The sequence below is a fragment of the Eublepharis macularius genome, chromosome 1 (assembly GCF_028583425.1).
Source record: "Eublepharis macularius isolate TG4126 chromosome 1, MPM_Emac_v1.0, whole genome shotgun sequence".
In the NCBI taxonomy this organism is placed as follows: Eukaryota; Metazoa; Chordata; class Lepidosauria; order Squamata; family Eublepharidae; genus Eublepharis; species Eublepharis macularius.
In genome coordinates this window covers 64,048,497-64,072,107 of record NC_072790.1, presented here as the reverse complement: position 1 = coordinate 64,072,107, position 23,611 = coordinate 64,048,497, and the positions used below count along the sequence as shown (strand labels likewise).

General features: G+C 40.4%; 1 protein-coding gene across 1 annotated transcript in view; it reads left to right on the top strand.

Moving 5' to 3' along the window:
- The window catches only part of BMP5 (bone morphogenetic protein 5), a 76,359-nt gene that overhangs the window by 45,038 nt on the left and 7,710 nt on the right, over positions 1 to 23,611 (top strand). The window contains exons 4-6 of the mRNA XM_054978075.1: positions 8,644 to 8,841; positions 16,738 to 16,814; positions 23,013 to 23,123. Of these exons, the coding sequence (XP_054834050.1) occupies positions 8,644 to 8,841; positions 16,738 to 16,814; positions 23,013 to 23,123 (386 nt within the window). The remainder of the gene's footprint in view (positions 1 to 8,643; positions 8,842 to 16,737; positions 16,815 to 23,012; positions 23,124 to 23,611) is intronic.

The following is a 23,611-nucleotide window of genomic DNA, read 5'->3' as shown; positions in this document are numbered from 1 at the left end:
ATTTCTCTCTCCATCCCTGCAGAATACATGATGTATATAAAATAGACTTGTAAACATTTTGGGACACAGCCCAGATGCTGGTCTCTCTTGATGTTGATGTACAACAGAGAACACAGCTCCAGAATTCCAACATAACAATATGTAAGATCACATACCAGAAGTTTCAGTGTATGGTCAATGGAAGGCTGCAATCCCGTAGAACCATTTTTGGACAAAAGATAGCAGCATTTCAGAAATGGAAAGGGGTACATTTGTCTGAAAAAAAAATCACTGCTCTTTTTACTGTTTTAATGAACTAATTTGTGAAGCAATCTATTTCCTTTCCATACTATCATCTGTTTGAGACTGTTGCAACCAAGCCAAATTGGAACAAAAAGCAAGACTCCTACAAGCTATTAACAGTTGAACCACATTAAAGCTGAATGGTAGGTCAAGTAGTTCAAGAGCACCTTTTCTGTAATGATTACAACATTTTCCTCTTTTTAAATAATGTATCATGCTGCATTGAAAGAATGTGTAAAACATTCTCTTGAAATAGCCATAAATCTTTCAGGACACTTGCCTTAAAGTGTTTTTTCAGCTATCATTTTCAGCATGTACTGATAAACCACAAAGCAAATCTGTCAAATTAATTCTGCTAATTCTGAGCCCTGAGAGAGAGAATATTTTAAAATATGGCTGAGTCTTTGTATACTCTTTAGCCTTCTATTTTGGTACAAAATGAATACATTCTGAAAGTGGGTTCATTGCTCACTGTTGACAGATGGGCAGAAACAAGATGTCCTGAGCTTGTGCAATCTTCCTCTCCTTCTGCTTAGAAAAGGCCACATGATCAGTTGCCATTGTTCAGATATCTCTGCGAGGACAGATTATAAGGGTTTGGGGTGGTATAAGAAAGGGACTTCAATGGCAGATGTACTGAAAGGATTTGTGTTGTTTATTTGCTACTTGTTTTGAGGTTGCAAAACAAAATCTCTCATATAGATAAAAGTGTAAAATAAAAAATGAATTGTCACCAGTCTCATCACTGAATATGTGAACTGTGTCAATTTGAAAACATGGTGTTAGATTTGAAATCTCTTTGGCCTAGGATTTCTGATGGCTGTTTCTCACATGCAAGTCAGTTGTCATTGTACTTGTTGAGTAAGAACTCACTCTGTGTAGCAGAAGAAAAACTCCAGGAATGGAACTGGTTCCACCATTACTTCCTTGTACTGGAAGTTTGGGAAGAAATGAGCTGAAGACACCAATGATGTTCCTCATGTTTGCAAGAACAGGCTGAAATCAGACTCATGATTGTTGGGAGCCTTGGTTTAGGTCCAAAGAGCCATGAATAGAGCAGAATTGATGCTACAGATCTTGTCAAAACTTTTTCCTACTGTCTCTCTCTCTCCTGCTTCTGTAAATACAGTGAGAACTTGTAAAGGGAAGATGATCAACCTAGTGCTCTTTTGTGAGCTCTTGCATGAATGGGGCAAGAACTTGCACCAGTTTGGGTGGAGGTATGTTTCTGTCATTTTTCCTTTCCCCACTGCAGCTCTCTGATGCATTGTTCCATGCTGTTTCCAATGGTCAGAGTCTCCAATTTTCAGAAATAACAGGGCAGGGTTGCACTGGGAGGGAGGAATTGGTAGCATTCTACTGGCAAAGTTCCATTCATGCTTCTTCGGCTTTGAGTTCTTTGATTTAAGGAGTTCCATTTCAGTAGCTGTCCTGCAGAAGCAAGCTATTGAAACAAGGGCTGGTACAGCTTCTGGCCCATTCTTTTACGATCATACCAGCCACTAGAGCAACCCCTGAATGATTAGGTGGTTACAAACTTTTGTCTCTGTTTTATGTCAGATTTAGGATACTAGGTCTTGATCTATTTAGGATGTTTCTTTAACTGAAGAAAATTGACGAGTCATGGAATAAAATTTTTGGTAACTAGAATCCACTTTAATCTCTTTGTGTCTTATGCATAATTATACTGAAGACCAAGGGACTGGACTGTGGTAAGAAAACAGCTGTGCTGCCCAAGCCCTGTTAATTTCTCTGAGAATTTGGGTTAATGCATGAATGAAAAATGAATTTGAAGCAACCGCAGAACTACAAAGATTTGACTAGCAAGTCAGTTAAGCTATTTTATAATCCCTGAAGAAAGCTTTACAGGTCAACGTGGGGAGTATTCATTGCAGGTTCCGGAACTCTATTTTCTCTGTGCATAAATGGAAAAATTAAACTTATGCTGAAACAAGATTAAATTAAAAGAAATTGGCCTCAGAGTGGAATGAAATCAATATGTCAACTTGACTATTTCTTGAATAGATAAATATTTTTAAAAGCTATAGCTACCTTAAAGTATAACCACTGTGGCTGAAAAATGAAAGGTAATTTCCTTCTATGCAAATGCTTATACCTGTAGTTTTTTTTAAAGGCTATAGTTTCAATAGACTCAAATGAATAAAAAAAAACCTGAAATGTGTTAGTAAAAAGTAATTAGTAAAACTAGTAAAAAGATTTTGATGAATAAATTAGTAAAGAGATTTCTTAATTAAATATGTAAAGGCGGTAAATCCCTGTATGTAATTTTATTTAGTGGAAAAAGTAAAATGTTATGCGTGATAATTTCATACTAACACCCCAAGCAATAAGAATGCTTCGAGATCTTATTCAGTATTATCCTGAAACTTAGACTGGACTGCCTTGTGTATGTTTTCATATGTTTGTATAATTCTGCACTTGGAGACTGTTTTTCAGAATACAATGGGTATATCAGTTCAGTACATTGAGTACAGAGATGTACATTTTGCCTGCAGTGAGGGACAGGGGTAGTGAGGGGAGAGAATAAGTTAGCAGGTACGTTCCTGCCAAGCACACTGTCCAACTAGAACATTTAGCTCATGTTCACAGTGTAATGGATAGTTTCAAGTTCTGCCCTTCAGGAGCCTCAGCCAGTGGCTCTCAAAGGGGGAATTGGAATGTAGCAAAGGGGGGGGGGGGGAGAGGTGTTTGACAGTTAACTTCTGGCCAAGTGACAGACTTGGGGTGTGTTGGATTTTGGTGGGAGAAAGGTTTGGAGGTCTGCTGGTTAGGAAGGGAGTCCATTAGGGACTTTAGGTATTTTGAAAATAGGTAGGGTTTGGGTCTGTTTCTGTCAAAAACAGTTAAAAATTAGAAGCCTTTCTTTTCCATCTTATAAGTCTGAAACAGTCAAATAATAAACCTGCTTTGTAATGTTACACTTTTTCAGGCCACAGCTCTCCAATAACTTTGTTACTTTTATACTGAGAGGTCTGGGAAAAAGGAAAACAAAACAAACCAACCAAATCATGTGTACCACTGAAATAAATCTGTTTCTTAGTATTTTCATCAAGCCTGTGTGGTCCCTTCAAGCATATAGTTCTCTCATAATAGTTCAAATGAATGCTGGGTGGCAGGCATCTTGAGTCCACACATTGCCCTTATTGAGGACTAGAAGACTTAAGTAGACTTAAAGCCTCAATTACACTCTCCCCCTCTCTCTCTCTCTCCCTCTCTCTCGTGCATGCCATTGGATCAATCCACCAGGACACCTGCATTGCTTGAATGCCTCTCAGCAGGGAGCTGTCCAGGCTGGTGCATTAATTCGTTTCACAGTGCGTTTCACAATTGTTTCACAATTCGTTTCACATTAATTCGTTTCACAGAACTCTCAAAGGCTAAAGTTCTATAGGGATATGGCTGTTCTACCCCTGTTGCCCTGATCTTGAGAAGACTTGGAATGCTGTGCTGTTCTCTTGAGATAAGCCTCAAACTGCTAGGCATATACTCCTCCACCTAGTCCAGGCCAGCTTTGTTCTGCTGCATTCTCTGCTTCTTGCTCTTGCCTCCTGGTTTTTTAAAATTCTGAACACAAAGAGAAACTCCAGTTGAAAACCAGCCTCCAATTGGCCACAAAATTTGAACTCAGGTGCCTGGAGGATTTGTTTGTTTCTCTTGGAGATTGTTGGATTCTAAGCTAAGATTCACCCTGACCTGGATAGCCCAGGTGAGCCTGATCTTGTCAGATCTCAGAAGCTAACTAGGGTCGGCCTTGGTTAGTAATTGGATGGGAGACCTCCATCGAAAACCAGGGTTGCAGAGGCAGGCAATGGCATACCACCTCTGTTAGTCTCTTGCCATAAAGACCCCACCAGGGGTCACCATAAGTCAACTCTGACTTGAGGGCACTCTCCACCACCAAGGTAAGATCCAAGCCTGGTTTACAATCCAGGCCTGGAGGGGCAAACCAGTCACCCAGATGCCCCCACAATCAGGTGTCACAGGCAATTGGAACTGGTTCTTGAGCTCCACGTGAGAATGGAGAAATTAAGAGTGAGGGCAGGACATAGATATGGCAAATGCACTGTATCCATGTCTATTGTGATGAATTTCAGCATGGTGTAGTGGTTTGAATTTCAGAATAAGATCTAGGAGAACCAGTTTTTAATCCCCCAACCCTTGCTCTGCCATGGAAGCTAGCTGGGTGGCCTTGTATTTTAAGTACATGGTAGGTAAGTAACATTTATAGTATGGGGCCAACGGGCGTTATAATTAGGACACATAAAAGTCAATATAAACAAACTATAACCTTGGGCCAGTCATTCAGTATCAGTTTAATATACCTGATAGGGATGAGGTGAAGTTAAAGTGCAAGAGGGGAAAATAATATTGTAAGCTGCTTTAGGACCTCATTGGGAATGAAAATAGGGTATTCATATCTAAATAAATAAATGTGTTGTCTAATGGTAACTGGTAGTAAAGTCCATAAAAATGCAGAGTTTGGAGGCTGTGTGCATGCGGAGGCTGTGTGCGCATGGGAAGAAACTCATTGTTCCATCTGTTTTAATCTATTTAAGGGCATCATTTGGTGAAATCTGCAGATGAAATGTCTTGAGATTTTGTCAACTTTTTGCAACAGAGGATCCCAAATATGAGAGAATGTAGTTGTAGCATACCTCTCCCAAATCTACATTGTAAAAGTATTTTAATCAAAACAAAAGGAATATAAATTAGAATGATTAACATTGCATTATCAGATGCAATAAGTTGTTGGATTACATTCATGCATCCAGAGTTTAGGAATATCCAGTCAAATTTTTAAATCTTTTTTTCTTTAATCAGCAGAACTCTGCATCCCACAATGCCATATCACAAACTACTTTTAAAAGTCTATTCAGGTTCAAAAGTAGTTTCCTATGTGGAATGAGGGGCTGCTTTTCAAGAAACAGAAGCCCCAGTCTCCCCATGGAACATGGAATGAGTTGTACAGTTCTTTGGATACCAGCCATAATAAATAAGCTAAGCCTTCAGTTATGAAACCACTAATTTATTTTGGAGTAGCTGTAAGATCAGTGGGACAGTTCTGAATTAAGTGCTTTGATGATCTCTGCAAAAAACACATAACAAAATGTGATTGATCCATGCTTCAGTTTTTGATTTGCATGCAATCCTAAACTGACTTCAACATAAATTCAGCAGAAGTCATTGCGGGGGGACTGTTCCTAAGAGCTTACCTTGGCTGCTCAAAAGATCAAGTAAACAGAAGATAGAGAGCCCCATAAACTGCTTCTGTGTTTAAAGGGTGTTTCAACTTAGACTAATTTTTAAAGAATATCTCTGTAAACTTTGACCTATGGGATCTTAATAATCATCTCATTGCTGAAGTCTAAAGGAAACTAAGAGGAAACTTAATAATATAAAACATTATTTTAAAGGGAGTTCACATTGGTTTGGAGACTTCTCCGCTCCACCTTCTCTCACAATATATACCTTTGTAAATTCAGAAAACTGTGCAGTCCTAAGCAGAATTACATCCTATATAGACTTCATAGGCTTGGAAGGGTCTAGCTCTGTTTAGAATCGAACTGTTAAGATTTGAACCCTATATACACTTTGTAATTTTCAGTAGATACACATTTCCCATGCTTGCTGCCGTACAGAATTAATCTTTTATTGATAAATGACTGAAATTCACTGGAACCATTACAACAATCTGGAAGGACAGTCCTTACTGCACAAGAAGGCAAGCTTAGAATCTTGAAGTTTGGTCTTTGTCATAATAGTCTGTATGTGTTTTTCCAAATCTGACATTCAGAAGTGAATAGTGATTGTGTATTGTTCAACTGTCATTGAATTAAATACACAAAATATGTTTTGAAATAAATACTACATTAAAAAAGGCATATCAGAGTGAATTTAGAAGCTGTTACAAATATACATTTTTCAAGGCTGTGGGGCAGGGTATGTGTGTCTTATCACACTTCTCAGAATATGTGACCATTTATTCTGTTCTCGAACTGCTTGATTTTCTCAGTTCTTCTCTTTTCACCTTTGCTGGGCTCTCTGTCACTGGAAACATCTTAAACCAATTTAAAGTGCTACACCTGAATAAACATGTTGTAAAAGTGTTTATGTATTGAAGTGGGTCAGTTCAAGGTATGGTATTTGGCTGCGATTTCTAATTTCACTTTTTTTTTTACTGTAAAAAGGCTGCCAGGAGGAGGAAGTCTGAGCTGAATTAATACATTTGTTACAGTGGAAGTAGAATGGAAACTGCTTTAACCACAAATCAAACTGCCTCTTTCATTTATGCCAATGATAGAAGTTTTTCTAAGAAATATAGACCCTGGCAGAGAGCCACTGTAAGTTTGCCTTTAAAAGGGAAGCCTATAAGCTTATTTGTTTAAGGCTTACTTCTATGATTATTAGTAAGTTCTTTCTCTGGTGAGACTGAGTTTAATGGCATGAGGCATTTGCAAAGCAGATGCTTCTTTGTCTTAAGATGTTAACCACCACCACCCTTTTCTGGTTTATTGCAGAACAAGAGAACTCTGCTGCTGTCCAGACTAGCACAATTTAACATTTCTTTACCAACACTTTACCATTTCAAATATCTTGGGGACCCTCCCCTAGTACAGCTGCATAGTTTCACATGACACTGTCTCAGGTTCTGGTGGAACAAAGTCTCCGCATAATACATGGAGACACAAAATTGTTTGAGCTGCCAAAATAAATTCTGTTAAGAGCTGGGGGGCTTATTTGTTAGAAATGTGTGGATGCCATTTGAGCAGCTTGTTTTTGCGTTTCTTTTCAACCTTTGCTTCCTCTCCCCGCCCCCCACCCGCTTGCATCCAAAAGGGTCAGAGTCTATAATCTACTGAAGTTACCACTCAGTCCTGACTGAGCAAATATTATAAAGAAATATGTACATCCCTCAGGAGTAAAACCAGGGTCAATCATGTACATATTTCAATTTCTATTATATATTATTCCTTGAAAAGACTGAAGCCTCTGCTGTACCTGTACTTAAGGCTTTTGGTGAAATATGAGTAATGCCTTAAAATTATTTATAACTATATGCATTGCCTCCATTTTTCATTCTTGTTGATTTGCACAGAGTGTACCCAAGATTTCAAATGTATCCTTCTCGTTTTCTAAAAGGAAGAAGATAGGGGATTTCTTTAAATTTAACTACTTTGCTATCACAGTGTAGAATGCTTGGCCAGTGAAGACCTTATTCTTATCCATTACTATAAAATTTATAAAGTGGAGGATGCATTTGCCAGAATATCATTCTGTCTTTTATATCAAACAAGGGAAATATTTAGACATGGGCACGAACTGCGTTACGAACCAAAAAAACCCACAAACCGCCTGACTGTCTGTTCGCGAACCAGCAGTTTGTGAGCATCTATGGCCAATGAACCAGCGTTCGTTGGAAGCCCAGTTCATTGCGTTCGCCCACAGTTCATGAAGCCGACAGTCAGGCACCATCAATCAATTCCCTTGGAAATGGAGCTGGAGGAATGCCTGAACTCTGTCTGCACTCCTTTTGTCGCCCTGGAAACCCGAATGGAAGACCAGTTTACCTTGATCAGCAGGTCTTGCTTCCAACCATGGAGCTGCAAATTGGTTACAATTGGTTACATGGGAGAAAACACCCGGGGGGAGGGAGGGGGAAGGGGGGTGTTCTGTAGCCATGGGCACTCCAATCTTATCCCAATTTCCAATCTCATGAGATCTCCAATCTCATACACTGGGCCAACGTCAACTGGTGGCTCTAATTGTATCGAATGGGAGTTTCCTGAGGGCCTCAGATTGGAGAGGGTATAACTCCAAGATCCCTATTGCAATCTTGACCAAACTTGGGTGCTGGTTGGAGGAGAGCCTGCTAAACACTCCCTGGGAATATGGGCTCTCTAAGTCCAATGGGGGCTGTTCTGACACCCACAAACCACGAACCTCGAACCGGTTCGTCAGTGGGAAAAGTTCATTGCGGTTCGTTGGTTCAGGTTCATCGTCGGCACTGAACCACAAACTGCTGGTTCATTAAATTTTTTTGGTTCATGCCCATGTCTAGTAATATTCTAACATTATTCAAGTCTAGTAGCACCTTAAAGACCAACACATTTTACTAAAGTATATGTATTCATGAGTATCTGATTAAGTGAACTTTGACTCACAGAAGCTTATACCCTGGAAAATTTTGTAGGCCTTTAAGATGCTACTGGACTCTAATTTTTTTCTGTTACAGACTAACATAGTTACACACCTGAAACACATTTCTAACATTGTGACTCCATCAGTTGGTTTAATTAATTTTGTCTTGTTTGCAAATATCCCATCTACCTTATTTTGTAGGTCGCAGTATCAACGTAAAATCAGCTGGCCTAATAGGGAGGCATGGACCTCAGTCAAAACAGCCATTCATGGTTGCATTCTTCAAAGCAAGTGAAGTGCTTTTTCGATCTGTCCGAGCTGCAAACAATAAAAAGAAAAATCAGAACCGCAACAAATCCAGCAGCCCTCAAGATTCGTCAAGAATGTCAAGTGTTGGGGGTAAGGCAAAAGAAATCATAGCATCTGTGTTTATGGTGAGACTGTAAGATGACATATCTCAAAAAGATTGGGTTTGCTGGCCCAGAGAGACTGGAGCATTCATCATAATGAATGATATTGGTTGTCATTCCAGAAATGATCCTTGGGAGTGAAGTATGCTGCTGTGTGCATTTATGAAATAGCGTAATTTGTTATTTTATCAAAATCCTAGTTTCGAATTCTGGTTTTAATTCTTTTCTTGTTCTGGAAATTTGAGTAGAACTAGTTGTTTCCACTGGTTTCAATGGAAAACATTTATTGATGCAATTCTCTCCTTATTGCAATAAAATTCTCAAGAATTCTCCTTTTTCTCAAGGGATTTTTGCTGATATCACCATTTTAGGCACAATTAAAATTCTCAGTTCTAGAAAGGGCCATGGATACGGATGACAACATTACTGTGTGAGTGAATTAGTTTGCCCACCCCCCAATTCCTGGAATGTTGAAGCAAGAGGTTGGACAAATCTTTTTATGTTATTTCTTTAACTGGAGTGCACAGCAGAGGGTAGCAAAACCATGAATACATGAAGCTGCCTTATACTGATGCAGACCATTGGCCCATCAGCGTTTGCACTGTTTAGTCTGACTGGCAGCAGCTCTTCAGGGTCTAAAGCAGAAGTATTTCACATAATTTCATTTGTTAATTAATGTTGCAAAGTTGCACAGTCGGGAAAGCATGGGGTTATGTGTGGTGAAGCCAATATATTTCAACAAAACTTACTTTTATTGAAGGTGATTCACATTCACTTGCATTTTTGTAATAAGAGACAAAAAAACTTAAATCTAAATAACACGGCTCCCTATTACAAGCAGTCAGCTAACCCATCTGCACGTGAGTGGGAGTTTTAGATCATGGGTGTGCCTCTAGCATGCTTGCACAGGATATATCTGCAGAAGAATCTTGCTTCTTGCTATACCATGAGGAGAGAGAGAACCAAAGGCTGAGAAAGAGAAGGAAGAGTCAGAGAAATGCTTCGAGCTTATACAAAGAGAGGCATCACACAGATAAACAGTCTCATTCTCGTGCAAAAGGAAAAATAGCATCCCCTAGTGTCCAGGCATGCTGAGTCGTCTCTATTCCAACATCTATTGCCAGATCCTTTCAGCTGGCAATGCCATGGGACATGGGATCTTCTGAACACAAATCATATACTCTAAACATGAGCCTCCTCACCTTGCTGTGCTCTAATGCTTTCAACATTTTACTTCTATCCTGAATTCTGGCATTAAACCATAGCCTGGAGACAATATGGTTCAAACAACTGTGCATTACAAGGTAATGTGGGAGGGAGTAAGTTTAACTCTCTTCACATGCCCTCCTGCCTCTTGCTACCTAAGAAAATGAGACTAGGTGGCAGGGTAACAGAATAGTGGTCATGTAAGATTTACAATGTCTCCTAAATATTTGAAATAATTCTTTTTGGATGCAAAGCATTCATGATCTTTACACTTGGGCATAGTTCAGGTCAGATTATGATTAATAAAAGTTTTGATGGCACATCCCTACTTAAATCTCAGTCAACTTTTACTATGTATCAACTACTTTTACTATGTATCAACTAGCCGCATGTCACAGCTGGTTTGGGCCCAAGGAAGCTCTCTGTAGGCTGCCACCACTCTAGTACAGGTTTCCTCGTAAGGGCCCAAAGCACCCAACTGACCCCTTCTGTTTACCCTTTCCTAGTAGGTTTGATTTATTATGTGACCGAATGAGGTGTGAAGACCCAGGCAGAATAATAAAGAACTTTATTTAAAAGGTTTATTAATAACTGGTGTTCAAAACTTTGTAAAAATAAAGAGAATAGTAAAGGTTGGTGAATAAACAAACGAATACTCCCTAACGTGTCTAACTAGACTGTTCTTAACTATCTCCTGGCAACTGGCTTCCAACTATCTCACCCCTTCTGGATGAGGGATCACTACGTCTGCAGCAGCCTCCCTCAGCTCTGCTCCCTAGGAGTGAACACCCTCCTGTTGTGATGAGGCCTTTTATCCCTTCTCTCAGGCACCATCCCCCTACTTTTCTTTTGGTGCAGTTTCTCCTCAGAATCCCCTCTTAGCCAATCATAGGGGCGAAAGAGAACCTGGGAAATGTAGGCCCTGCAGTCGCTTTAATACAGGCTTCCCTAGAGCCACTAGGCCTCTCTAGGCCCAGGTGCACAACACTGCATATGTCTTAGCAAATAATCATACAATTACTTTACCACATACCAAACTTTACTCACATTTCACACAACTCACGTTACCACGACTTGCATGCTCACCACACTGTTTTGGATGTATGAATTAGCCCTTTGCTATGAACCATAGCTTTCATAAAGTTAGAACAAATATATATATATATATATATATATATATATATATATGGTATAATCAAGTACGCATTCCCATTAAGGTTTACAATTGAAGGCCACTTTAATTATTTTGTGTCTCCTATAGAGAGTCCTTCCATGTAGAAGGACACAGGAAAACCGGACATAGGACAGGTTTACCTGTGAGAACTAGACCTTAGTTGGTTAGGGTAGGGGTTTTTTTTTATAGCAAACTTTCATATGTTTACAGGTCCATGTTTGAACTTTGTGCAATGCCTCTGGTGCATGCAGTTTAAGTAAAATGCCCAAATACGTTGCAGCAATAAAGCATTTATCTGACATCTGTCCCTGCTGTTAACACACATAGGGCCTTGTTCAGTGTGTATGCAAAGTTCAAGGTGTTCTCCATTCTCTTCTGTGAAAAGTAGAATACTCTGGGCATGAGCCAGCAAATTTGATAGTTTTGCATCCCATCAGTTCCAATGGAAGAGATCTAACAATGTTGTTAACAATTGCACTGCATTTAATAGAATTTAAGATACAATTATGTGTACAATAGAGACTCCCAACTGCACATGCAGAGAATTTCTTTTGATAGAGCAAGTACTCATATATACAGCATTTTAGGTAGTGTAGGCTCTTGCGCTGAAAACCACAGAAGGTGTTGCCATAAGGCAGCTATGACTTGATGGCACTCTCTGCCACCACATAATTTTTTAAAATGTAAGCAGTGGGCTTGGATCCTGTGGCAAATCTTCACCATTGGAAGACATTTCTGTCAGCAGTTCTTGTGTTCCCCTCCCACTGAAACTCAAAATGCTCCTCCAAATGCTGCTTCCAGGATGGCAAGGGACAACCCCCCCCCCCCCCGCATGGAAAAGTGAAAGAGGTGTGCAGCCTGGGGGAAATCAGCTGAAATTGCCCTACCAATCCAGTTCATGGAAATTTATCATGGGATTCATGCCATAATGTGGACCTGACAGCTATCAGTATAATCGAATAACATTTGATTTATATACCGCCCTTCAGGACAACTTAACACCCATTCAGAGTGGTTTACAAAGTGAGTTATTATTATCCTCACAACAATCACCCTGTGAGGTAGGTGGGGTTGAGAGAGCTCTGGAAGAGCTGTGACTGACCCAAGGTCACCCAGGTGGCTTCAAGCAGAAGAGTGGGGAATCAAACCCGGTTCTGCAGATTAGAGTTCCGCTGCTCTTAACCACTACACCAAACTGGCAAAGGTATTATTTACCTTTGGCTGCTACTCTATACCAGAACTCCAAATATGCAAGTAAAAGCATAAATTTTACTGGCCTATCTAACCTATGTCCGCCATTTTCCCACCGTCCTTTCTGCTCTCACATACCTGGCCAGTGATGGGGTATGCCCCCGGGGTGCCCCCCCACAGGTGGTGCAGTGCACCCCCGGGTGGCACAGCGCACCCCACGCCCACAACAGCCCAATTTGTGCCCTGCAGCAGGCCTGTTTGGGGCCAAATCATGCCCCGCAGCGGAGTGATTCAGCTGCTTGGGGCAATTCAGCCACGGGTCAAACTATTAGTTAAAAGGAGGATGATTAAAAGTCAACTTATGGTAATTTTACTGTGATTGTTCTCAGAGAAAAAGAGGGACAAATCCCCCCTCCCCATAGCCACTTGCATTCTGTATTCACAGAACAGCTTACACAAGGGGGTGGGGGACTGATTTCTGAACATTTCCCTTCCAGTCTCCATTCCCTGCCCCAATCTTTGAGGAAAATGGGACAGAGCTGGGGTGGGGAGAAAGTGTAGTGTGTTCAAAGAATTTGTTCCATTCATGTCTCATTGGGTCGAACCTATGGTCTTCCATCTCTTTTTTTTAAAAAAATCCCAGTTTAAATATTCATTGCCTGCCTGTGGATAATTTTAGGAGTTTCAAACCTGATTTCCTTGTCCTCCCTTGAAAGCTTTTTTTCTGCTACATAAAGATCTTTAAATCTAACTCTAGTTTCCAAATTATTTGGGTACAGAGTTTATTCAGCCACAGTATCCCCTGGTTTTGATTCCTAGCTCAGTAAGCATATGGTCTTTGAAACCCCACTATGTGAAATTGGATCTTTGGCACCATATTCTATTTTGTAAATGTCACCCTAGTCATTTCCATGGAATCTAAAATTACATCCCACATTTGTCTCGTCTGAGATGCAGAACAGTAAGGAAGGAATATGGATTCTTGCATTCTAAATAGGTGTGTGGTCAAACAGCTTTTGAGACTGGGTATTGAATGTACAGTTCCACATCAAGTACGCTGGAACATTTTTATAAAGAAAAATCTACACAGCACTCATCTGTTTTCAAATTGTAGAAAGGTGAAATGATACTTTTATGTATTTCGGGAAAAACCTTTTGCAAAAAAAGCACAAAGGCTTTGTGTGGAGACAGAGAATTCCAAAGAACTTGTGGAGAATCAAGGAACTCAGTACATTTATGCTTCTTTACTGTGAGGCCATTGTATGCTGTTTGCCAAAAACTGATCAGTAAATCAAGCACAGCCTCTTTCCCCATCATCTGCAGGCAAGGTAAGCACTCCATAGAATAGCTAACAAGGAAGGGGAGCCATAAAAATAGACACAACCATTCAGTATAAAGATAGAAATATGTAATGCTGAACAACAAGGGGTGGGGCTGTGGCTCAATGGTAGAGCACTCCCTTTGCATGCAAAAAGTCCCAGGTTCAAAGGATGCCAATTCACACATTAGAAGTACCCAGGTTGGGTCTGGAGTTCCCATCCTGTGTCACTGTCAGATGTGAGTATGGGTTCTCCTCAGTTCCTGCATACAAAGAGTCCTCTCCTCTGTTTCAGGTTGGGAAAAGGGTGAAAAGGGGAAGGTTGAAGCCCCTTCTCCACAGGCACCATGATCCCATTCCAAATTTGGTGCCATGCCAACAGGAATTGAGGAGAACCCACAATGCACGACTGACCATGGAACACAAGGTTGGCGACCCCATGCCCAACCTGCGTATTCTGTGATGTGCCAGGTAGTCAATAATATGAAAGATTGAGGAGCTGTTGCCAATCTAAATTGGTAGTACTGACCTTGTTGGGCCAGTGGTCTGGCTCACCATATAGTTCTGGACAGGATCTGGAGTTCAAGGAAGAAAAAAAAGCAAAAAACCTCTCACTGGGCATTTCCACATACTTTGATGCAGGTAAAGTGGCAATATCAATCATGGTGTTGCTTTCCTTTGCATTCTTGTATTAAAAATTGTGTAATGAACATTGTCGCTTAAAAAAAGTAGTAATCATAACTACTTTATCATTAACTACTTTAATACTACTGTAATACTTGCTACGGATTCTGAAACAACTGCCTGTTTGAATCACTTCCTTCTTACCAGTGTTGATAAGGCAGTCAGCCAATTCCTGTACAGGCTGTTTGCAACCTGTTTGTGTATTTGCAGGAACAGGCTACCTGCAGCCATCTGAGCTGACTCTGAGCTGATCTCAGAGTTTGCTCTTTATCTGGCAAAGTTTTATAGGGGGTGATACTGTGAGAGAAAACACTTTAAAGAAAGTTTCCTAAGTGCAGCACTCAGAGAGCTGGAAGGGAAGTAGTTAACAATTGTCTGGAATGACAGCTTGATTGACAGACTGCTGCCTCCTCTCTCTGACTGGCCAGTCAGAATCAGCCTTTAGGATGAGAGTTGACTGCTGACAAGATTTTGGAGTAGAATATTTTGTGAGTGACAGGGTTTTGGAGTAAAGTTTTTTGTGAGTGAGTCTGACAGGGAAGGTCAGACAGGTTCTCTTCTGAAGAGAGGAAAAGGGAATCTTTTGCCCTGACTGTAACATCATTATCTTGAGGGAGAAGTCTAGTTAAGAATTACAAGTATAAAAGCTAGCACAAGCTGAAACCCATTTACATAGCCATTATAAAACTGGGTTATTTTGGCAAAGAGTGATTGGGTAGTAAGTGGAGACTCCCATTCAAACCAAGTGAAGAAGGGGTAATTCTTCTTAGGAGAAGATTAATTCCTGCTCAGAGTCTAAAGGGGGTTTGGGTCTGTGGAGGACCCCAGGTCTGTTGTAAAGGAAAACAGCTTCAAGAAAACTATTTTGCTTGTGACTTAAAAAGTATTCTGTTCTATTAACATTTTTTTACCTTAGCACTTTCATTCCCTAACTGCCCTTACTACATCTTTTCCTGTTCAATAAAGTTGTTGTTTCTTTTGAATGCTATACAGTCTCCAGTGTCATTTCCAACACAGAAGAAGAGGGCTCCTGCTTTTCCTTCATCAAGTTTCTGGGCTGAGCTAAAAAGTCAAAATTATCGTTGCTTATCAGGGTGGGACACAAACAAACTTTAAAACCACATATAGAGGCATGCTACTTGGGGCTGTTCAGCCAAAGCAGGCAAACTTGGGTTTTGGCAGGATAATCTGCCTCAGAGTGGGGGACTGAAGGGGGGGTCCATCATAGAGGCAATCAGGAGCTGACACCCAGCAGATCAACTAGAAGTAGGGTTCTTCTGCTCTCTCTGGAAACCTTGCATGATGAGATGCAACAAATTTAGTGGTGTGATCAGAAGCCCAGCTGATTTCCCTTCTCTTCTGTCTCTCCCGCCCCCCCTCCAACCAGCTGTTGGTTTGGGCTGCAGAGAAAAGGGGAGAAATCATTTTCTTCTTCTTTTTTCTGTCTCCTTCCTGCTTAGGTGGGCAGGGGGGTGGAAAGGAGTTATTGCTCCTCTCTCTGTAATATAGATATTGAAAGCATTGCTTCTTCCCTACCCACTTTAGAAGGGAGGAAAAAGAAGTAATTTTTCTCATCTCCCTTTTTTCAGCTTCTCTGTGCAACTATTTTACTGGTTGGCAGTAGTGGATCAGACCAACAGGCAGTTTCAAACTTGCTCAGTAGCCATTCAAATTGCTCAGTGCAGCTAGAATATATCCCTGATCAGTTCACAGTCTGATTGTCAGTGCTAAACAATGGAAATTTGACTCCCAAACAGGTTCACTGAGAAATTTGCAGCGTTGCTGCAGTTTATGTACTAAACACACACTAGACTGGCAAATGATTTCTGCTGGCATGTTTGCCAAGGGAAGATCTTTAACTAATAGGCCTGCACATAGCAAAAGAAAATAGAGTAAGATTTGAATAAATTGTGTATTTTATTGATATGTTTATTTAGGCTACACTTGAACTTATGTAACATCTAAAACTAAGCCTCATTTCTACTACAGATGTGATGGACACAATATTTATTCTTCCAATATTCCTCTGATAATGTTAGCAGAACTGATACTAAAGTAGTCAGCATGACAAGTAGTTGTCTCAAATACATTATAATTTAATTTTTACATTTGCACATGCATTATGGACTGTGGTTATGGATTCTGAAATTCATGTGGTTGTGCCATTTCCGTGATCTAGGTCTACCTGTTGTGGAAGTGACAGGATTAGTCTTGTTTTACTCGTAGTAAGATGTTTATGATACCAAAGGTAGAAAACAACTAATGCTTAAAGATATACAAATCTTTATAATACACTTATTTTATTTCTGCAGATTATAACACAAGTGAACAGAAACAGGCATGTAAAAAGCATGAACTTTATGTGAGCTTCCGAGACCTGGGGTGGGAGGTAAGGACATGATCAGTTTTAATATTTAGATAGTAACCACTGTGTGTGTGTGCTTGTGTGTTTATATGTGCGTGTGAGAGAGTTTGGTAGAGTTGCCAACTTACATTTCCTGAAATTATCAGACCTCAGATGATAGAGTTCACATTCCCTGGAGGAAACGGCAGCTTTAGAGGGTGAACTCTATGGCATTATACTCCACTGAGGTCCCTCCCCTCCCCAAATCTTGCCCTCCACAGGCTCCACCCTCAAATCTCCAGGAGTTGCCAACCCAGGAATTGGCAACCCTCATGTTTGGTGATATTTGCTGCAGATGACTTGATGACATAGAAATAGCTATGAAATACAGCCCATTGGTTATGAATTACAGCTCATTGGTTGATAATGTAACATTTTAAAGCAGGTTTGAGAATCAATCAGTCAGGGCTTTGACCACTTGGAGAGAACCTTTCATATCATATCAATAAAATAACATTATTCCATTTCCCTACAACCCAAAGAATTTCTTTTGGGAGTTTCAGACAATGAAACAATTCCTGAAATTAGGAAACTCATAGTATTGTTATTAACAGCAACCAATCTCCTAGTGGCAAGAAATTGGAAGGGGGAAAAACACCTACCATCACAAACTAGTATAATAAAATTTAGAAAATCATAATAATGGACAAGATCTTGATGCAAGTAAAAAGGATGGAAAATCCTAATTATACATCAAATTTCTTAGAAAAATGGCTCTCATTTAAAGCCACACAAACACACACACACACATATATAAACACATACACATACATTAAAAAGATAGTTTTATTATATTTTATTTAAAAATTAGCATAAAGTATGACAATACAATGTGCTACTGAAAAGACCTGATCTGAGTTAGGGCTGAAACATGGAAGAATTCTTCAATAAAATTTCCACATTAGCCATATAATAGATTGTACAGTAACCACAAGGCTAAAGATCTATGTCTTTGCACATTAGATCCTGTTTCTTTATATCAGGACTCTCTGTTGTTATAAATGTGTTACAGTTTCAAATGGAAAAATAATATTTTAAAAGTATTATATATTTATAAATACTAAAAATGAAAATGAAATGCAAATTTGGTCAGTTAACTGATGCGATTGATGTTCTTACATTTTATGTTGGAGAGAGGGAGAGGGTACTACTTCAAAAACTTGGAGAATCACTGAGATAGTACTACTACTACATGCTGCTTATAATAGTGGTCTCAAGGAAACTAACTGACCAGTTTTTTCATATAATTCTAATAAAACACAATTTGATACATCTGAAGTATGTGGGAGATTGCAAGGCACAGAGAAATATAGCCCAAAGTGTTGGAAGGTCTAGATGCAAATTCCAGCTCAGCTGCGTTATCTAGACCAAATCACTAGCTGTTAGTACTGTACAGAATGTTCCTCATTAACATTTTCAAAACACAACGTTTGCTTCTGAGTGGGCAGAAGTGGTTCCCATAAAGCATCTTGTTTACCCATTTTCAGTGCTGTTTGCACTTGCCAGCTATGTTCTGTGATGTTGCTGCTTACAGCATAGCCTTTTCTTCCTAGAGAGACTCCAGCCAGGGATAGGCTCATCATCGAGATGACATCATTATGACACATAGCCAATCATATTTGATGGCCTAAGGGGCACTGTCACTGGGACGAGCAAAGATCAGGGTAATGCTTCCTTTTCCATGTAAGTCTGAATCAGTGCTAGGAAAGTGTGGAATTTCAGAAGCACAGTCATTCACCAGCAAATGCCAGATGTTTCCTGAGTTCCCCAACCCATAGAAGTTACACCACCTGCATCTTCGCTTATCTCCAACCATTGTCAGTGCTGGCAGTCTCTTTTAATCCTGCCGCCATAAAAAATTCCTGAAAGACAGAACGCGTTTCATAATGAGCAAAAGTGTTTGTGAAAACTGCACCCCTGTTTGATTCAATACAACTAGCTATCTGCCCTTTATTTAAAATGAAAATCATAGAGATGTAAAAGACAGAATTATGGATGCAGCATGATTTAGAGACAAACCAGACCTCCAACAACAAGCTACACATTACTTAGGAGGTCCATTGTTGGATCTTTTAACTATGCTTAAAATCACCTGTGGAGGGTTGTAGTTTAATCAGCACTTGGAGAATGGATTTTAATCTTTTCCTCTGTGTCCTTTCCCTCATTGAAATTTTCTCCTTTCCAAATGTGCTATTATTATATGTTCCTTCCTCGAATAGATTTAATAGTTAATCAGGTTTTTCCACCTACATCATCGATCTAGTACAACTGAAAATCTAATGAGCATTTTTCAAATAAATTATGCATAAGACACCATCTCTGCATATATTTTCATTGCAAAGTATAGAAACTTGGCTTCTGGGGTGGCACCAAAACTTTGGAACTTCTTCCCCAAGGTGATTCATCTGTCCCACTCTGTATGTTTATTGAATTGTTTTTATACAATTTTTAAAATATTGTTTTAAATTTATTTTTTTTAAGTGTTTTAATGTACAATGGCTTGGGGACCCTATTTTGGGCAGAAAGGCACGGCATACAAATGCTTTACATATACATACATGCACACACTAGGGTTTTTTGTCAACACCACGCAAAAAATTCTGCGAGTCCACTGTTCTGAAAACAATTTTTTATCAGCCAACACAGGTTACAATTAATCCAGGCATGCCTGTATGTAAAATCCACAGTGGAAAAACACATAACCTACAAATTTTATTGAGTTAACAGAATAAGGATAAAATCTACGATTATATGGAATAAATTTAGTATCTTCCTATCACCAATGGAGATGGTAGCATATTAAATCTAGCAAGCTTGAAAGCATGTAGAGTTAATAGTATCTGGGGTAGGGGAAATTTAAAGTATGGTAAATTAAACAGGGAGAAGGGTTTAAATATGCCTTTTCCCTGTATTCTGTATATTTTTCTACTTCTTCCTCATAATCTGTACGTGGGATATGGTGGCTGTGCTTCTAACCTAGGGTATGATTACACAAAATGTTAAACACGCATTGCATTTAATGTGTAACTGCACTCACCTTCAAAATGGTGTGTGTGCATTTGTGTGTAGGGGGGAATACACATGCATACCAGCAGAAGAGGCTTTGTCTGCTTCTGCTTTTCATCAAGGGTTGCCAGTCCCCCACTGGTGGCGGGGGATCCCCTGCTCCCACCCTTCACCCCCTGCCCCCACTTACCTGGCTGGTGGGGGGGGAACGCACCTCCGAGGTTGCGCTCCTGGGCTGCGCGGCATGCTCCTGTGTGCCGCAGCAGCACAATCCAGGCTCAAATCAGGCCCGAAGCAGCCAGAATGAGGCCACTGTGAAGTTCAGCAGTGCTCCTGTGCTCTGCAATGGCCTGATCCAGGCTGAATCAGCCCGAATTGGGGCTGAATCTGCCCGGATCAGACCCAAATCAGCCCAAATTGGGCCGCTGCAGAGTGCAGCAGTGTTCCCCCCTCCACAGCAGCCCTATCTGGGCTGAATTGGCCCAGATTGGGCCTGAATCAGCCCGGATTGGGCTGCTGTGGAGCACAACAGCACTCCTGCGCTCTGCAGCAGCCAGACTTGGGCTGAATCGGCCCAATCCAGTAACAATTTGGCCCAGATTGGGCTCGCTTCAGCCCAGATGGGCCTCAAATAGGGCCTGATTTGGGCCCCTGTGGAGCATGGGAGCACTCCCAGGGTGACCCACAGCCACAGCCCACATGATGATGTCATTTATCGGAAGTGACATCATTGCACATGCTGGGAGAGCACACACAAAGCACACACGCGAACAGTGGAGAAAAGCTGAGTGCCAGGCCTCCCATCTCCTTCCAAGGGGGGCAGGTAGGGAGACCTGACAACCTTATTTTCTTCCAGTGCACTTCTGCACATAGAAAATGACTGTGGAGAGCAGGCTCTCTCTCTTACTGCTCGTTCCACTTGTCTGCCAGGGAGTTCTGTCTCTGGCAATAAGATGAACAGTTCCCCCCACACCCCTTTTCTGTCTGCAGAAGCATGATGGGTGGAAACAGAGACTCAGTCAGTAATCAGTCCCATCCTTTGCCTCTCACTTCCTTCTTTAAGATAATATGTCACCTCTGCTTTCTCAGTTTATTTCATTCTGTATTAGTATGTAAATACTCAAACCTTTTCATTTTCTGATTTATACTCTCCAGTTTTCCAACCTGTAGACCTGAAGAACCAATGTGCTTCCTCTTTCAATATGAATTCCTATATATTCCCGTCCATAAATCTTGGGAGGTTACTGCTGTAACAGTTTCCTATAGCCTTTCTGTATTGCAGTACAGAGGATGCTACAAGATTTAATGCCATATATTTATTTGAGAATACACCATCTTTAATTTCTAGGAACTATTAATTTCAGGAGCTGTTACAAAATATGGAATCTGTAATACTGAAGTCAAAAGATCTAATCTAAGAACTGTGTTTAAAATTTTGTTTAACTCAGTCACAATCAAACACATTTTCCTGTGTCTCAGCAGTTTTCTGCCTTGCTGTATCCATCTTAAAATTTATATTACTTCATGACACTAGTGATTATCCCTTGAGAAGCATGTGTCTCCCCAGAGTGCCTTAATGCTAGTTTTAATGGTATTCAAGCTGTTGGGCTTTGAGAGATGTTAAAGCAGTTTTCAATGATAAAAAGGAGTTTTAACAGTGGGCAGGATGAGACTGAGAGTACAAAATTCTTCTGCTTATGTCCAAAAAATGCTCACTCAAAGAACCACTTAAAGGGACTAGATGATTCCCAGTCCCCTGGGGTAACATTGACTGAGGCATGCAGATGTAGCTGCTACTCAGGCCAATTTATATACTTCATAGTGCCTGCTCACATGGGTGGTTCCTGTGCCTTCCAGTTAATGCAGAACTGAAAATGAGAGTAGCTGTATCCCCTGCAAGGGATACTTCTTGTAGGACTTTGTGTAGTTTTCTTTTACATAGACTTTATCAGCAAGAATGAGTCCCCCAGTATGATTTCCCTGTGTTTTTGTATGGACTACTACTGTGACTTGTCTGGATTGAAACTGCTGCCTCAACCAAATGCTCCTCCAACAAAGTCCTTAGAAAAGAAAGTCAAGCACATAGGTGCTGCACCCAGGTTTGAAGCCACTGAAAATCCAGCGGGATCGCTTGCTTGTGTTTATAGTGAGATATGCCATTTATGGCTCACTTTCCGTGCTAATATTTCTGTTTTAGATGATGTATGCTACCAAAGCAACATGGCAAACTATGGTATTCCCCAGCAGAGTTGAAGGCAGTTGTGCCACTTGGAGTTATTTGGATTTGTCAAAGTGCAATAATCAAAATGCTATAATCAGTAACTGGAGAAGACATATTTTGCTTTATACCAGAGGCTCATGAAGTAATGCCATGTTCACCTTGTGGAACTTTACAATGCTTTCCTGGCACACTTGTGTTCATCTGTTCCAGCTCTCTTTCGTGACTTCAGTCATAACAGTACCCTTGAATTAATATTATTCAAGTGCAAAGGCTACCAAGAGCTTTAGCTCTGTATAAATGTGGGGCATCCTAGCTCTGTGATTCGTAGCAGCAATTGAACTTCTATAAAGTGTTGGAGTAAGGTACAGTTTGCAAGAAAAATGTGGTGGGCAGTCTTCTCTCAGCCACTTTTCCCAGTACCACACAGCAAAGATGTATGGAAGCCTTCTTGGAGGAAAAGTAGCTGGGGGGGGGAGGTTTTGTGAGGGGAAAAAGCAAATGGGGGGAAAGGTTTAGCCACTGGGGCCAACCTCCTGCTGTCCTTTGTAAACTGGGCCCATTCATGGCTCATTGGTAACTGTTGCAGGGACCAAGGTTTGCAGACCTGTACTTGCTTCTCACATTGATCAAATACAGACTTAAAGATGACAGGGCTATGGCTACAGAAGGAGTGTTATAAAAGGTGACAAAAGATTTCAAAGTAATTTTTCCAAAGTCTTCCTTATATATATGTATTTACTGACTGCCACCTAGATGCTGGCTCAGTTGTAAACTATATATTTCTCATTGGAATTCTATTTTCATTTGACTTAGGCAGAACTACATGCTTGTGTTAGTTTGTTCTCATATTAATTTGGTGCCTGGATTTTGATGCATTTCCTCTATTCACCAGATAGGAAACTTCTTAAGTGGAAAGTATTGAGCCTGGTTCTAAATGTTCAATCTTTATTTTTCAGGATTGGATTATAGCTCCAGAGGGTTATGCTGCATTTTATTGTGATGGAGAATGTTCATTTCCTCTCAATGCCCACATGAATGCTACAAACCATGCCATAGTGCAGACTCTGGTATGTATGTATCCCTAAATGGAACGACTGCTATCCAGGGACATTTTAGAGATGTTTGTGTTCAACTAGATAACGAGACAGAAGCACCTTATTCTACAGATTTCACTGGCAGCTGGGCACCTGATTTGGTGAAGATTAAAGGAGAGCCTTTGTGGTGCAGTGGGACTAGGACCTTGGAAAACTGGGTTTGAACCCCTGCTCTGCCACCAAAGCTAGCTGACCTTAAGAACAATAGGTTATCTCAGCCTAACCCACCTCACAAGGCTGTTGTTGTAAGGATAAAGTTCAGGAGGGGAGATCCATGTGAAGAGCTGCTGTTGGTCCCATTTAGGGAGAAGAGCAGAGTATAAATAAAAATAAACATAAGATTGCATCCTAGACAAAAAAGTATATTTAAATTCCATAAATTTTCTATTATTTCTTGTGTATGCATTTGCAATTACAGAAGTTTTGTCATTCAAAGGCAAAGAATTATTTAGAAGCCCCTT